The sequence below is a fragment of the Cyprinodon tularosa genome, unplaced genomic scaffold (assembly GCF_016077235.1).
Source record: "Cyprinodon tularosa strain WSP-4 unplaced genomic scaffold, ASM1607723v1 ctg6, whole genome shotgun sequence".
Classification (NCBI taxonomy): domain Eukaryota; kingdom Metazoa; phylum Chordata; class Actinopteri; order Cyprinodontiformes; family Cyprinodontidae; genus Cyprinodon; species Cyprinodon tularosa.
In genome coordinates this window covers 952559-968715 of record NW_024039340.1, presented here as the reverse complement: position 1 = coordinate 968715, position 16157 = coordinate 952559, and the positions used below count along the sequence as shown (strand labels likewise).

General features: G+C 41.2%; 1 protein-coding gene across 1 annotated transcript; it reads right to left on the bottom strand.

The window, feature by feature from the left end:
• Positions 1–382: 382 nt before the first annotated feature.
• selenon (selenoprotein N) lies at positions 383–16081 on the bottom strand. The gene is made up of 12 exons (XM_038307023.1): positions 15732–16081; positions 12247–12364; positions 10361–10491; positions 10045–10257; positions 9839–9963; positions 7946–8083; positions 7784–7865; positions 4722–4910; positions 4539–4644; positions 951–1063; positions 756–857; positions 383–566 (listed from the first exon to the last, which is right to left on the bottom strand). Exons 1-12 carry the CDS (start codon positions 15909–15911, stop codon positions 399–401), a joined length of 1665 nt encoding a protein of 554 aa, XP_038162951.1. The 5' UTR covers positions 15912–16081; the 3' UTR covers positions 383–398.
• Between the last annotated feature and the right edge of the window lie 76 nt (positions 16082–16157).

Genomic DNA, 16157 nt, shown 5'->3' with positions numbered 1-16157 from the left:
TTTCCTCGTGAATCCGGTGGCTTTGCCCCCCCCCCCAGCTGTGTCAGCAGAAACATCAGGCGCCCCCCCACTTGGAAAGCTTTCAGGTGACGCCTTCACAAACTGCACAGAACACAGCTATGGGTAACAAGAACCCCCGACCACCGACGCAGCAGTCCGATAGAAATACAAAGCCATAAAAAACTCTGCAGTGCTGCATATCAGCTGTTAAAAAGGAGCTGCGAGGTTTAAATATCACAGGTTTTTCTTATTTCACTGAGCAAGCGAACGATAATACTGACATCTGTACAAAAAAATGTCATTTTTAACCACAAAAAATGTAGAAATAAATATGAGCAATGAGGACAAAAGAAGAAAAATGACAGATTCTCCACCGCAGACAAGCAGTGTGACACATTTTACTGAGTCATGAATTCCTTGGCCTTCTCCAGCCCCTCCTTCAGGAATTTGATGTACGTGGACGTAGAGGGGTCCTCAAACCCCCCAGAGAAGCTGAAAGTGGCCCCTTCATCCTCTGGTTTCACTGCCGTCTGGTCCAGGAAGTAGTTAGCATTGATGTGGTGGACCTGAGGGACACAGATGAGAGGCATTTCCCTTCGGCCAAACACTTATCTCATCTGGAAAGATTCCTGGTGACATTACTCGGTACAACAAAGAGTTCAACCTTAGTTCAAACATAAATAAACTCAGGAAAGTCTGCTAAAACTACAAGGCCTAAAATGGGTTAAACTGTGTTTATTAAAAGCTGTATTTACAACTGTTCCATTGGGCAGCGCCACCAGCATCTCCACAGGGAAACTGTACTTCTCCAGATGTAGGCGGGCCTTTTCCCTCAGTGCAGGGTTCCGCTCGTCAGCCTGGAACAGGTTTTAAGACAGAAACAGAACAGTTGTGTTGCTGCACAGCGGTTTACTGGTTTCGCTGGTCTCCAGTTGCTCTGCGCCGCTTACCTGGATGGTCTCCAGCTCTTTGACCAGAGACCAGCTGCTGATGAAGCTCTGGTTGAGCAGAGTGAGAACGGGCGAACTTTCCAGGACCGTTTCCCGGAGAGTCCGCCCTGAACCTGCAGATGATTCAAGAGCAAGAAAACATAAAAAATAAATATGTAACTGATCTGCTGAGATCAAAGTGCCAAAACAAGATATTTTTCTTTAGTCTCGGTGTTTCCGTCATTCGGTTGGATAAGTTATGGGTACGTTTTGAGCACGCTGAAGGACGCTGGCACACGTCGACAAACGCGAGTCGCCAGCCTATGCTCATACATGGGCCATAAGTTACAGGTAACTTCAGGGTTCGTACACCTTTTCCAAAGTCAAAATCAAGCACTTTTCAAGCACTTTCAAGATCCATTTTAAAACTTTTTCCAGCACCTTACACCACCGTAAATAACATAGTCAAAATTATTATTTTGTGTTGTCGGCCGGAACCAGTTTTGCGCGGATGACTGCCGGGGGGGGGCAGATATTCATTTTCTATTATCAGTTTTAATTAACTACTTACCTTTCCACATATAGTTCACCGATGATGAAGACGACAAAGACGTTTTTTCCCCCCACATGTCTCCTCGGATGATCAAAGAAAATTACTCCTCTGCCATGGCGTAGTAATATAACCAACCAGAGGGTGTCGCAATTCAGTATTATCAGCCGTAGAGTTATCAATGCTGTTTTAAGGTCTGGGCCTGTCAATGAATTACAACTTAGTTTTTTTCGTCTAGATAGTGCTGCGGGAAACACTGCAATACTAACATTACATTATCACACCGTACTCTCAGTCACTCAGTAACTTAGCCTGTGAGTTCCTAGCTAGCAGTTACTAGCATAAACAAATACGCGCCAACGTTGACGTGTACTAGGCTACTTCAGTTGGCTTACTTAAAAAGTCTATGACTTACTCTTCATGTGACTCGAGAGTGCAGACTCGCCCATTGTGAAAAGCTGCACATCTTTTTTGCAGACTTTACAAGAGGCAACTCGTGGGGTTTGTCCCCGTTTAATCCATAATTTGTATTTTTCATCTTCCAGCCAACGTTCATTGAAACGACAACCTCCCGGCATGGTGCAGTAGTGGTTTCAAGGGGGCGGAGTCACACATGGAAATAGACTGGCAGATCGCAGTCACACATAAGCGAGCAGGTTTCATTTTCGGGCTCTCCAACATTTTATTTCTCCATTTAATAAACACACGATTCAGTTAGATAGGGATTTGTTGCGAAAGAAATAGTTAAATTTTCAAGCATTTCATCCAAAATATAAGCACTTTTCAAACCTTGAAAACACAACGTTAAAATTCAAGCATTTTCAAGGATTTCCAGCACCCGTACGAACCCTGTAACTTACCTGATTATTGACATACGTTAAGTGTAAATTACTCATAAGTCGTGGCGTCTAGCTTATCCAAAACCTATGAGTAACTTATGAAGAACTTCTCTCCAACGCATATCAACATATCTGACGTGTTCCAGACGAGCGCTGAACGTGTTTCTAACTTCCAGCTACTGTATAATGGCGTATTGGCAGCGTTTTGGTATAAAGGGGGTTCACAGGAGGAAACCGTCAGTTCTCCTCCAGACTTCATGCCCATCATAGGGTGAGAGTGAAGGTGAGTGTGATGATTCTCCCTTCATTCATGCCCATGGCCACGATCAACAAACTTCCTAGCAGACATGACGCTGAATCTCCTGCGACTGAAAACCTTCTTTCTTTCTTTTTATTTATGTATTTATTCTTTTTCTTTGGTGTGCAGGAAACAGCAGCTAGCTTAATACTGCGATCAAGACATCTTTTGATGCTGACCAGGTGCCTCTGGGGACATCGCTGCTCCCCTCAGGACACTGGCTTGTGACATTTCATGTGCATTACGCTGCTGTCCGTTATGCACAAGTTAGGCTGTGGTTGGACATACGCTCTGGACTCGTTATGAATACGCTATGTATACGCCCAGAATAAAAAAAAATTAGGGTTGTCAAAAGTATCGATACTCAAAAAAGTATTGATACTGAAACATTGTATCCAGATAAGGGGTGTGGGAAATAATCGTTTTGGCGATATATATCGTGATATATGCCCAATATAATATCCATCTTTCACTTCTTAGTATCGATTAAAAAAATAAATGGTTACATAAAACATTGATGGGAAAATGGGCTACCTCTGCACCCCCACTCTGGCAGAAAGCGCTGTGGAGCCCTTTAACTGTGCGTGCAGCACCAAATCTGTATTTGAGGCAGTCACAGTGGAAGAAAAACCCCAAACAACATGGATAATAATACCTACCGGTAATCAATATTTTCTGATGAAAACATACAGCACTTGCTGTTTTATCTCATCATTTGATTTTGATAGCTGGGGAAAATATGGCAATATATAGTGATACTGCAATATCGTATCTAGACCCAAGTATCGCGACACGTATCGAATCGCAACACTCATGCCAATACTCACCTCTAATCCGGATACAATATCATTTTCAAAAGTATCGATACAGTGCCACCACCAGTGGCACCTAAAGTGCATCTAATGTGCAGAATAGAGGACAATGCACTTTCAGAACAATGTGTGATTGAATAATTCTGTGCACTTTTCAGTTTCAGACTTTTTGTTGTAACAGGTGCAGCTGCTGAGAATTATTTTTGTTTCTTAACCGGTTTGGCTAGTGTCATTGCTATGTGTGCAAAGCATAGCCAAGTAAAGAAAACTTAATTTTAATATTGTAAGTTTTTTATCAAGCTTGCTTAATATTGTTCACAGCAAACAACTTCAAAATGTTATTATTGTTTATTGTATTTATTTATTTATTGTATTTTAATTATTAATCAAAATATTTCTGTTGAAATTTTGAGTTTTTATCCTTTTGGTATCGAAAATGGTATCGAATATTTTCCTTAGTATCGGTATTGAGTTGAAAAGTTTAGTATCGTGGCAAACATAAAAAAATACATACCGTAGAAAGTTCAGCATATGTCAGCGTTTTAGGAGATTCTGAAAATCGGCAAGGTGTAACATAAAAAATTCTGAAGAAGACGGGAATACGACTCCTCCCCACTGGGAGGTAAAGCAGTCGTTGCCTAAGCTTCCATTACAAATGTGCTCAAAACTATGTTCATATTCTGCTCATTTCGCAGTTGCAGTTTTTCTTTTAAATAATAAACAAAATTGAGGTTTCATGTGAATAAATTTGTCCACACCATAATTCTGAAAACAACATGGCTGCAGTGGATGCAAACACCCTCTAGTGCTCATCACGCTCTTCATCGGAAATTAAATGTAAAAAATACTTGGAGTCCTCATGAATCCAAATGCGCCGCGCCATCAGCCGCCAACCTGTTTCTATTTAGCAAATGTATTTTTCGTAATTACAATTTGCGCAATTTGATGATTAATGGAAACTTAGCTAATGTCGGTTATTAGAGAAGTTCCAGTGCGGTTGTTGATGCGAGGCGTCGAAGAACGACTCAACCACCTGACACATTTAGGTGCTCAAACTCTTGTTCACAGGATCCAGTCCTGGAAAATTAGGCCCCTGGTTCACTAGCTCACCTCAGCAGGACTGATCGTCCAAAGCTCCCCAGAGCAGAATGGAATGCACCAGCTTCTTCTCCGCTCCGGCTCGCTCAAAAGCCTCAGCAAAAGGCAAGTAGGACACCTGCAAAGATGCACCATGTCAACAACAAGCTACAGCCGTCCCCCTCTGCCCATTCAACGCCTCTCATGGATGCTGACCTTCTTGAACGGGTAGAGGGTGACCTCCAGGCGGCGGAGAGCTTCCTCCTGACTGATCTCTGAGGTCCAGTGAATTTCCTCAAAGACAAACTGGATCTGGTCACTGCTTCCGTCCCGACTGTCGAGGACGTTTCCTTTCTCATCCACGATAACAGAGGGAGTGGAGGGCCCCATGGACCGCAGTTCCAACTACAGACAGAAGAGCTTTTTTTAGATACAAATACCACATAGAAGTGCACAGTGAAAAATCCCTCCATTCAGCTTTAAAGTCACATTTATGCTCAGATCTGATAGAAAGAAAAGGCAAAAAGTTAGAGCAGCTTCAAAATTCAATCTATTTGAAATCACATGTTACTATGGGTGCAAGAGGCACACTAATAAAAAGAGAAGATCCATGTGAGGCACCAGGGGCTGCATTGTCTCCACATTTATTTATTCAAGGATTCCCACTAGTCTCGACGACAATAGAGACTAATCTTCCTGGGGTCCATTTTCAAAAAAGGAAGTAAAAAATCATCACAATCAGTACATACAACAAAACTTACAGTAGAAACGACATTATTAGAAAACACAAACAAAATAAAAGCAAAAACATACACTATGTTCTCCCTAATCAAACAAGCAGAATTTCCTTCTTGATTATAGATTTCATTAGAATTAATGTAAAACAACAGACATGATTTTGTATACATCTCCTTTTCTGTGTCATCATATTCCATAGAGAGATGGCCCGGTATACAAATGTGTTTTGAATGCATTAGTTCTTGGAAGAGGCAGAGCAAAAGTCAGATTCAGATGTCTCGTATTAAGCCTGTGTCTGCTGTAAGAAGGCTCTAGTTTAGAGAACAGACTGAGGTCCGGGTTTTATGAGGAGACATCAAAGAGCAACAACCCATTCTATCTTTGACTTTCTAGTAAGGGTGTGCAAAATAATCATCATATCGATGCATTGCGATTCTAATTTTTGTGATCTACTGCATCGATTCTTGAAGGCAAGAACCGATTATTAAAAAAAAAGAACAAATAAAATACATGAATGGTTGGCGCACATCAGCCAAACCAAGTGGAATACAACTTCCAGTCCATCAGATGTCGCTGCGGATGTGTTGACGCCCGCTGCTTTGTGTCACAAAGTCCGGCCGTGGGATACTGAGACGAGTCATATGAAATAAAATATGGAGGACACTATGAAAATTCGCCCCGCAGTTCCATCACATTTCAAGTCAGATGCTTGGATGCATTTTGGCTTTAAAAACAAAGAAGGTAAAAATGAAATTGATATGATGCACGTAATTTGCAAAAGGGGAAATATACATTTGAATGTTTTCGTTTCATTGGTTTAAAGGACCACTGAGGCCATGTAAACGGCACTGATTATCCTTATTTTGTTATTTTAAGTTTGATGAATCCTAAGATCTTTTTGTCAGTGTGTCCACGCCAGTAATAATAATATTTCTGTCCAGTATTTCTTTCCATGGCAACACCTCCAAAAGTCATTTCAAGAAATACAGCTATGTATGAATTCAGTTGCTTTCAGTTATGTATCAATTGAAGACACCATCCAGATCACACCCAGCCAGTCAGCCACTGGTAAGGGCTGGATCTTTTTCTTACAGTGTTCAGTGAAAATATCGCAACGCATCGCAATATTTAAAGTATCATGATGCATCGTGATAGAATCGCATCGTGGCATGTCAATCGTGATTCGAATCGAATCATGACTTCTTTGCCAATACCCACCCCTACTTTCTAGGGGGTGGAACGGTTCACAAAATCCACGGTTCGGTTCGGTTCACGGTTTCGTGGTCACGGTTTTCGGTTCGGTATATGTTGATTGTTAGCATGACATGTTGGTCGTTTTGCTGTTAGCATAAACAAAACGTGTTGCACAATGCTTGCACACTGTTGCACTTTTATCCACAACTTTCTTTCCGCCGTCATCGTAGGTCACTCTAAATGCAAAGTGGTCCCATACAGCAGACCTATAAAGTGCTGCTGGCGCGTCTTCCAACTCCTGTTCTTTCCCACTCGCCATACCCACACAATTCTACACAACAACTGATTTTTTTCTGCTACACCCGGCTAAGCTGCTTCGCTTCTTCTTCTTGTTTACTACTGGTGGTTGGCTTTGGTCGCAGTACCGCCACCTTCTGCTCTGGAGTGTAAACGCTTCGCCTATGAGAAAAAGGAGCAGCGCATGAACCGAACAGTCGACCCGAACGGTTCAGACGGTTTTCATAAACCGTTCCATCCCTATGACTTTCATCCTCAAAATTCTCTGATGCAAAACAGAAACATGGGTTCCAAATGTACATCCCAGAGCAAGTCTTTCTGCCCCATTCTGAGCCATCATTTGACCAGAATTTGATCGGATAATAGCACAATAGTCTCAGTGGCATAAAACTAAAGACTGTATTACCATTTTTCTTGTTTTGATTGACATGTTATTGGCATTGCCTCTAATAAATGTGTTCCCTTTAGGTGAACACAGCTCAGATGTGGTTGCACAGCTTATTTTACCATTGGATTAAACTCTAAAATGTGTCCGTTGTTCTCAGACCTTAACTAAAAACAGTTGCTGTCACTGTGCAGATTAGGAGATAAAGGAGACACTTTATCTTAACTTTGAGCCGAAACAGCGATGCTCAGCCTCACATCACCACTTGCTCATCAGAGAAAGTGGGCGTGTGTTTAACTGAGAAGGCGTGGCACAGTCAGGCTAGGTGTTTGACTCCAACAACTGTAATGACAGCTCTAGCTTGATTTACCAGGACACATTTTTTAAAACATGCCCGGATTAAGCAAAATACCACTCTGGTTATGATTTAGATGAACGAAGCATTACAATATAGTTATAAGCATAAAAAGTAGATTTTGCATGATATATGTGCCATTTAAGTTTGGCACAAAAACACTGAACCTTGTGTTGCCTGTTTGAGGCCTAAAAAACACAAAAAAACATAAATTGAATAAAAAAAATCCTTAATAATAAAAAAAACCTTCATCTACAAGAGAGCAGAAAATGAAGTGAAAACCAGATGAAAGCAAAGGTTTATTCCTACCTGTGGCAGGTATCCAATGTCCACCTCCATGTTGCTGCTCTCGCTTGCTCCATAGAGCCACTCCATGTCCACGTTTAGAGACCTGCGGCGCGGCGGGACAGATTCCAATACGATGTCAGCATCACAGAGGGGAAAGAACGAAACAGAACAAGCAGCAGTTACCTGTTACTGGGAACGTAGAGGTGGAAGTGCCGGACGTGGGAAGCATCTTTAGACAGGACGATGTTACCGGTGAACTGACCCGGAGTAAACCAGAAGGGAAAGTTTGGAACGTCATTCAGCTGGAACTCTGCGTGAATCCTGCAAAACCAGAGGCAGAGTTTTTACTAAGGGAAGTTATTCGATTAAAAAAAAAGCACAAAACTTTATCTGATCTTTAAAGCAAACTCAAGGTGAATTAATGAACATGCTAGTCAGGTGATTTAGACCAGTTGGTAATTTTACAGAATATAATCAATCAGACAATCACGAAAAAAAAAAGAAAAAAGAAAAACAAAACATGACTAAAATGGCCATTTTAATAATAAAAAAATGTATTTTCTGCTACATCAGCCAACCAGGATATCCAATAGAAAAGCAGCTGTTGTTAAAGGTAAAACCATAGTTGTTTGTGTGAATTACACACAAATCATGTAATCGATGGTTCCTGATCTTCCACCTATAACACACCCACCCCCTTACAGGGGAGCGAAGACCTCCCCTATCCAGCCAGGCCAACAATTCCCTTTAACGACCCCCCTTTCAGAGACATGGAGAGGTATGGGGCATTGCAGGCTAACAAAGAACCCAAATGACCCCCATTCCAAAGGGGCAGATCCTTTCGTCCGTTTAAATCTGCATGTTTTATAACCAAAAACAAGGCTTTGTTGGGCTACTGTGTAAAGCCTCGAATTAAACGCTAATTCTGACATTTTGATTTAAAAAAGCTTCATGGATATTCCGTAAAAATTCAAAAAATATCCACTGGACTTGGTTTCAAAGATTTGAAGACATTTCGCCACCTCTCCAGGAAGTGAGTTTGAGTCTTATATAGACAAAGCCTTGTATTGCTTGGAAACATGCAAATGGTAACCGATGAATGGGTCGTTTGGTTCCATCATTAGCCTGTAATATCTGAAACCTGTCTATGATTTTGAGGGTTGGTCGTTAAAGGGGGGGATTGCCGTTAAGGGGGGATTGTCTCCTGTAATACCTGAAACCTGTCTATGATTGTTAAGGTTTGGTCGTTAAGGAGGTATTGCAGAGTCTTGTCCAGAAGGAGGCCGCTGGAGCGGGTAGTTCCCTCGTTCCTCTGTGATGGGGTGGGGGGTTTGGTGATATCTGGAAGGGATCATGTCTATGATTGAATTGTATGTTTTTGGAAGCTGGAATTTGAGTCCACCACCTCTGTTTAAAGTTGTTTTTTCTCTCTTAACATAGATGGCTTCCTTCACGCTCCTCCCAAACCACCTATTTTCTTTATCCAGAATGTGAACATTCTGGTCCTCAAAAGAATCTCCTTTGTCCACAAGGTGTTGGTGTACTGCGGAGTCTTGTCCAGAGGAGGCCGCTCTTCTGTGTTGGGCCATGCGTCTGTGGAGAGGTTGTTTGGTTTCTCCAATATAAAGATAGTAAGTGAAACGTCTTCAAAGTTGAAAACAAAGTCCAGTGGATTGTTTTTTTTTTTACTTTTATGGTACGTGTTAAAAGTGCAGTTGGTATTTTTTTCATGCAGTTCCAGCTGGATGCCTGAGAGAGTGACGTGACTCATCCATTGATCAATGACAAATTTGGTTAGAAAAACATTAGAAAGAGTCAAATCTAAGGTGTTTATGTGCATTTCCAGTAGTTTACTTTGCAGGAACGGATTTCAGCTGCAACTTTCATTGAAACCTGATTTCTGTGATGGATCTACTGCTGCTTTCCAGTGGTACATCAGCAGTGGCTGTCAGCTAAAACAACCAATATAGTAAATACTCATTATATATTCCAAACAGAAGGCACAGGATCTACAAAGAGAAAATAAAAATTTAAAAAATCTGAGTGAACCAAGCTTCCCTCAGACTGCTTCCTTACCTGAAGACGATGTCATAATAAAAGTCACTGCTGGCCCGTATGCAGGCGACCGTGCCCTGTGGTGCAAAGCGGGACTTGATGAAGGGCCGAGGGTGGAACATGCTCAACAGGGAGTGAATCAGAACCTACATTGGGAGCAGAGGGGCTTACAGTACATGATGCATTCAGTTTAAACTCAAACAACCTGAGCAGGAGTGACGGTGCACCTCTTTGCCTTTCGGGGTGGGAGGATAGTAACGGTTGTTGGGTAAGTAACCAGTGAAGATGTTGAGCTCGCTGGGAATCACCCACCAGGTGTCTCCCGCTTCCACTTTACCCTTTGGGGGCAGGAAAACTCTGAACTGGCTGGCGGGGAACGAAGAGGAGGGCAACGCAGGACCTGTCCAGGAGCGCAGACCACTCAGGGAGCTGTGGGAAACCTTCAAAAAATTAAATAAAATATTGCTGGTTTAATACAAATCCTCTGCTGGTTCTGGATATTTGGGCGCTTTTAGCAACAGAATGTAATCGTCATTATCTTACTCCAAGAAAACCATCCTTGCTTTTAGTCATGGAGTCCAGTAAGAGAGGCTGCATTTTGGCCTCCAAGATCAAATCCTCTCCATTTGGGTCGTCAATCACATCCTCCTCCAAATCCACCGGGGGGATGAGCCCTGCAGGGAAACCACTGTTACAATACCTTCGAAAAATATTTACACCCCCTAAAGTTTTTAGAATTTTGTTTTAGGAGAGTGGTGGCCTAGTGGTTAGGGCATTGCACTTGGAATCCTGAGGTTCTGAGTTCAATATATATATATATATATATATATATATATATATATGGTTTACTCGGGATCAGATACCCGATATCTGGCTGTGCATACCATCTGTTTGAAATTGGTGTGTGTGAATATATGAAGAACTGCATACTACTTGGAAAGAAAATAATTGCAATCATGGCTTTACAAGCTGCTGCCTACCTTTGTGCAGCAGGAAAAATAACTTTATTGACTACCTAGCAGAGGTGTCAAGTAACGAAGTACAAATACTTAGTTACTGTACTTAAGTACACTTTTGAGGTATCTATACTTTACTCCATTGCTTATTTTTCTTCCTACTTCTGACTTCTACTCATTGCATTTTCACACAAGTATCTGTACTTTCTATTCCTTATATTCTTAATGCAAACGTTACTCGTTACTCTTGGCTTTGGTTTAATGTTTATAAATATTTATTTCCCGTCATGTGCGCCATCCAATGCAGATCATTGGGTCCATCCACATCTAGTGAAAACTAGTGTGATTGGATGACTCATAGAACGCAAACACTCATTGGTTAGCTAAAGGAAATCGTCAGAAGCAAGCAGGTGTTCTTCAAACTGCAAACGTGAATTGTCTATGCCATGCTACAATGTAGGATTCAGTACGATACTGAATTTAAAAAGTATCGATACCACCGCCCCCCCAACCCCCCACGCTGACCTGCCGCCGCTGCGCCCCTTGTCTCCGATTTATTTATGTATTTATTTATGTTTATGATTATTATAATAAATAATAATAATGAATTTTATTTATCATGCACTTTACATTTGATTTAGCCTTCAACTGCTAGCTGCGGCCAATAGCTAATAATAACATGCTAAAATTAATCAAGTACATATCCAAGTCCGCCCACATGAAATCGGCCATTTTGATTACGTCACCAATAGGAAGATCCCAGGCAAGAAAATACTAATGGCTTCATGGCAATATACATTAATTTAAAAATAGTGAAATTAATCTTTCAAACACTTAATTAAACTCTATCCATAATATTATGTTAAAATAGTGTATGTTAAATAGGTTTGTACAATAAGTCCAAACAAGTTTAACCAAACAATATTTATTTCTCACAATTATGAAGGGTGGAGGGTTAGGGTTAGGGTTAGGGTCATTAATACGGGCCACCAGTCACGATAACATGAGTAACAGGTCAGTTGGAAATGAAAGACACTAACCTGTCAAAATTCAGTTAAATTTTGGGGTCTTTGTTTTTATCCTTGTGGTATCGAAAATGGTATCGAGTATTTTCCTGAGTATCGGTATCGAGTTGAAAATTTTAGTATCGTGACAACCCTAATCTGTGCCCTATTAGTCGTACTCGCCGATACCAACACCACCATTTTAGTGCTTGATTGGAGCCCTGACCGATACTGGTATCACTATCAGTGCAACACTAATATATATGTATAATCCTTTCTAAGAGGTCACATTCACCAGCCTTAATCTACTCAACATAATCTAGATATTTTGCCATTTAAGGGCTTCCAATATGACTTTTCTGCACAGGTTAAGTTTTGGCAATGGCAGTGAATCCTGTTTGAAAATAAATGAGCAAAAAATACTGAATATGCAATGAAAACAGAAAGAGTAAAAGCTGAAATGATGCACCTGTGAGCTTCTCTGCAATGGGTTTGAACTCCTCCGGACTCAGAAAGAGGTCATGGTCTGTGTCCAAGGAGGAGAAGAGAAACAGGCCTTCGGCACCCAAACTCCGAACGCCCTCTTCCTGAGCAGAAACAGAGCTTTACTGTCAAGTTTTTTAATGCTGCACCACAAACTAGGTCATGAAGTCATGACATCAACTGAAACACAAATACTCCAGAGCATAAATGATCACATGTTCAAATCATGGGTGTGGGTTAAAAAAAAAAGGCTTTAGATCAGCCCCATAACCAGCATTGAGAACACCGAGCTCATGTCCTCGGTATTTTTCCGTTTTTTTTATTTATTATTATTATAGCTTTTTTAATTGAGAGAAATTTCAAACTATATGATACAAATTGTTGACAATAATAATAGCATTAATTAATAATAATTCAATATTAATAACAACAATAATAATGTAGTATAATGATGATAATAATAATAAGACTCATACTAACTCACTCATACTCACTTATTCACTGATACTAATTCTCACTCAATTCATTCACTCAATCATACTCACTCACTCATTCTCACTCACTCATACTCACTCACCAATTCACTCACTCATACCCACTCACTCACTCACTCATACTAACTGACTCATTCACTCACTCATACTCATTCACTCATACTCACTGACTCATTCACTCATTAATACTCACTCACTCACTCATACTCACTCACTCATCCACTCACTGACTCATCCACTCACTCATACTCACTCACTCACTCATACTCACTCACTCACTCACTCACTCATACTCACTCACTCACTCACTCATACTCACTCACTCACTGACTCATCCACTCATTCATACTCACTCACTCATCCACTCACTCACTCATACTCACTCACTCACTGACTCATCCACTCACTCATACTCATTAACTCACTCATACTCACTCACTCCTTCACTCACTCATACAAACATACTCATTCACACTCACTCATAGTCACCACTCATTCAATCATACTCACTCACTCATACTCATTCACTCACTCATACTCACTCACTCACTCACTCACTCATACTTACTCACTCCTTCACTCACTCACTCATTCAATCATACTCATTCACTAACTCATACTCACTCATAATCACCACTCATTCAATCATATTCACTCACTCACTCACTCATACTCACTCACTCATAATCACCCACTCATTCAATCATATTCACTCACTCACTCATAATCACCCACTCATTCAATCATACTCACTCACTCATACTCACTCACTCATACTTACTGACTCCTTCGCTCACTCACTCATTCAATCATACTCACTCACTCATACTCACTCACTCATACTTACTGACTCCTTCACTCACTCACTCATTCAATCATACTCATTCACTAACTCATACTCACTCATAATCACCACTCATTCAATCATACTCACTCACTCATACTCACTCACTCATAATCACCCACTCATTCATTCATATTCACTCACTCACACTCACTCACTCATACTCACTCACTCATAATCACCCACTCATTCAATCATATTCACTCACTCACACTCACTCACTCATAATCACCCACTCATTCAATCATATTCACTCACTCACACTCACTCACTCATAATCACCCACTCATTCAATCATATTCTCTCACTCACACTCACTCACTCACACTCACTCACTCATAATCACCCACTCATTCAATCATATTCACTCACTCACACTCACTCACTCATACTCACTCACTCATAATCACCCACTCATTCAATCATATTCACTCACTCATACTCACTCACTCACTCATAATCACCACTCATTCAATCATATTCACTCACTCACACTCACTCACTCATACTCACTCACTCATAATCACCCACTCATTCAATCATATTCACTCACTCATACTCACTCACTCACTCATAATCACCCACTCATTCAATCATACCCACTCACTCATACTCACTTACTCAAATACTTTTGTGAGTTTTAGAAATGTTATGATAAAAATCTTAATATTCACCTCCTTGGTGGGTTTGTTATTAAACTATCTTTACTCACGTTTCCAAAAGATATGTTAAAAAGTCACCATATAAGGATGTTTTTTGTCAAGTGATTTATCCCAATATTTTTCCTCGGTATTTCAAAAATCCTGGTTCCGGCCCTGCTTTGGTATCCAGGAGAGGGGCAGGGTCTTATTGGTCGTCCACTCATTCAATCATATTCACTCACTCACTCACTCATACTCACTCACTCATAATCACCCACTCATTCAATCATATTCACTCACTCACTCACTCATAATCACCCACTCATTCAATCATACTCACTCACTCATACTCACTCACTCATACTTACTGACTCCTTCGCTCACTCACTCATTCAATCATACTCACTCACTCATACTCACTCACTCATACTTACTGACTCCTTCACTCACTCACTCATTCAATCATACTCATTCACTAACTCATACTCACTCATAATCACCACTCATTCAATCATACTCACTCACTCATATTCACTCACTCACACTCACTCACTCATACTCACTCACTCATAATCACCCACTCATTCAATCATATTCACTCACTCACACTCACTCACTCATAATCACCCACTCATTCAATCATATTCTCTCACTCACACTCACTCACTCACACTCACTCACTCATAATCACCCACTCATTCAATCATATTCACTCACTCACACTCACTCACTCATACTCACTCACTCATAATCACCCACTCATTCAATCATATTCACTCACTCATACTCACTCACTCACTCATAATCACCACTCATTCAATCATATTCACTCACTCACACTCACTCACTCATACTCACTCACTCATAATCACCCACTCATTCAATCATATTCACTCACTCATACTCACTCACTCACTCATAATCACCCACTCATTCAATCATACCCACTCACTCATACTCACTTACTCAAATACTTTTGTGAGTTTTAGAAATGTTATGATAAAAATCTTAATATTCACCTCCTTGGTGGGTTTGTTATTAAACTATCTTTACTCACGTTTCCAAAAGATATGTTAAAAAGTCACCATATAAGGATGTTTTTTGTCAAGTGATTTATCCCAATATTTTTCCTCGGTATTTCAAAAATCCTGGTTCCGGCCCTGCTTTGGTATCCAGGAGAGCAGTTGGAGCTTCTCTCCTCCTGGATGAAGATCAGGCAGATGCGTGCCTGCCAGCAGCTGTACAATGGAGGGACTGGAGGGGGGTGAGGGTGCAAGAACAGCTTGGAAAACCAAACCACTGTAGACTTTAAGTCTAGATCTGTTCCAGCAGCTGGCAGGCAGACAGACAGACCCTCCCACCCAATAAAACCACAGAGAAAAATGCTGCTGGAGCTCTGAGATCTGCTCACAGTCTGAGAAACAGCGGGTATGTGAAGGAAATAAGAGAATAAAATCAGGCAACATTTTATCTATTTTTCATTGGATCTTACATGGCGTTTGAGGAGCTGGGAGTCCCGGTAGAACTTTATCCCAAAGGCAGCGAGGGGGGCCCCGCAGACCACCAGCAGGAACCACAAACCTCTACGGAACCAGGATCCGGATCCTGGGCTCCTCAGCCCGTTCCCCCGCTCTCTCTCCGGGACTGTTTTATCCACATCTGCGGCCATCATCGCCTTCCTCCTTCTCCTCCGCTTCAGGAGCGCATTGCAGCCTGAGGAGCTCCTGAAGCCTCAGCAGGCAGAGCCGAAAAAAAGCGGAACAGTCTGCGCCTCTATCCAGCCTCTTCTTGGTACTAGTAGCCTCTTATTTCCCACATCCACACTGGAAGCATATGGATGCGGTCACATGCGTCAAGCTAAACCGTTCAACACGACTAACCGGATGGATGAGGGGAGTTTCAAAATAAAAGCCTCAGT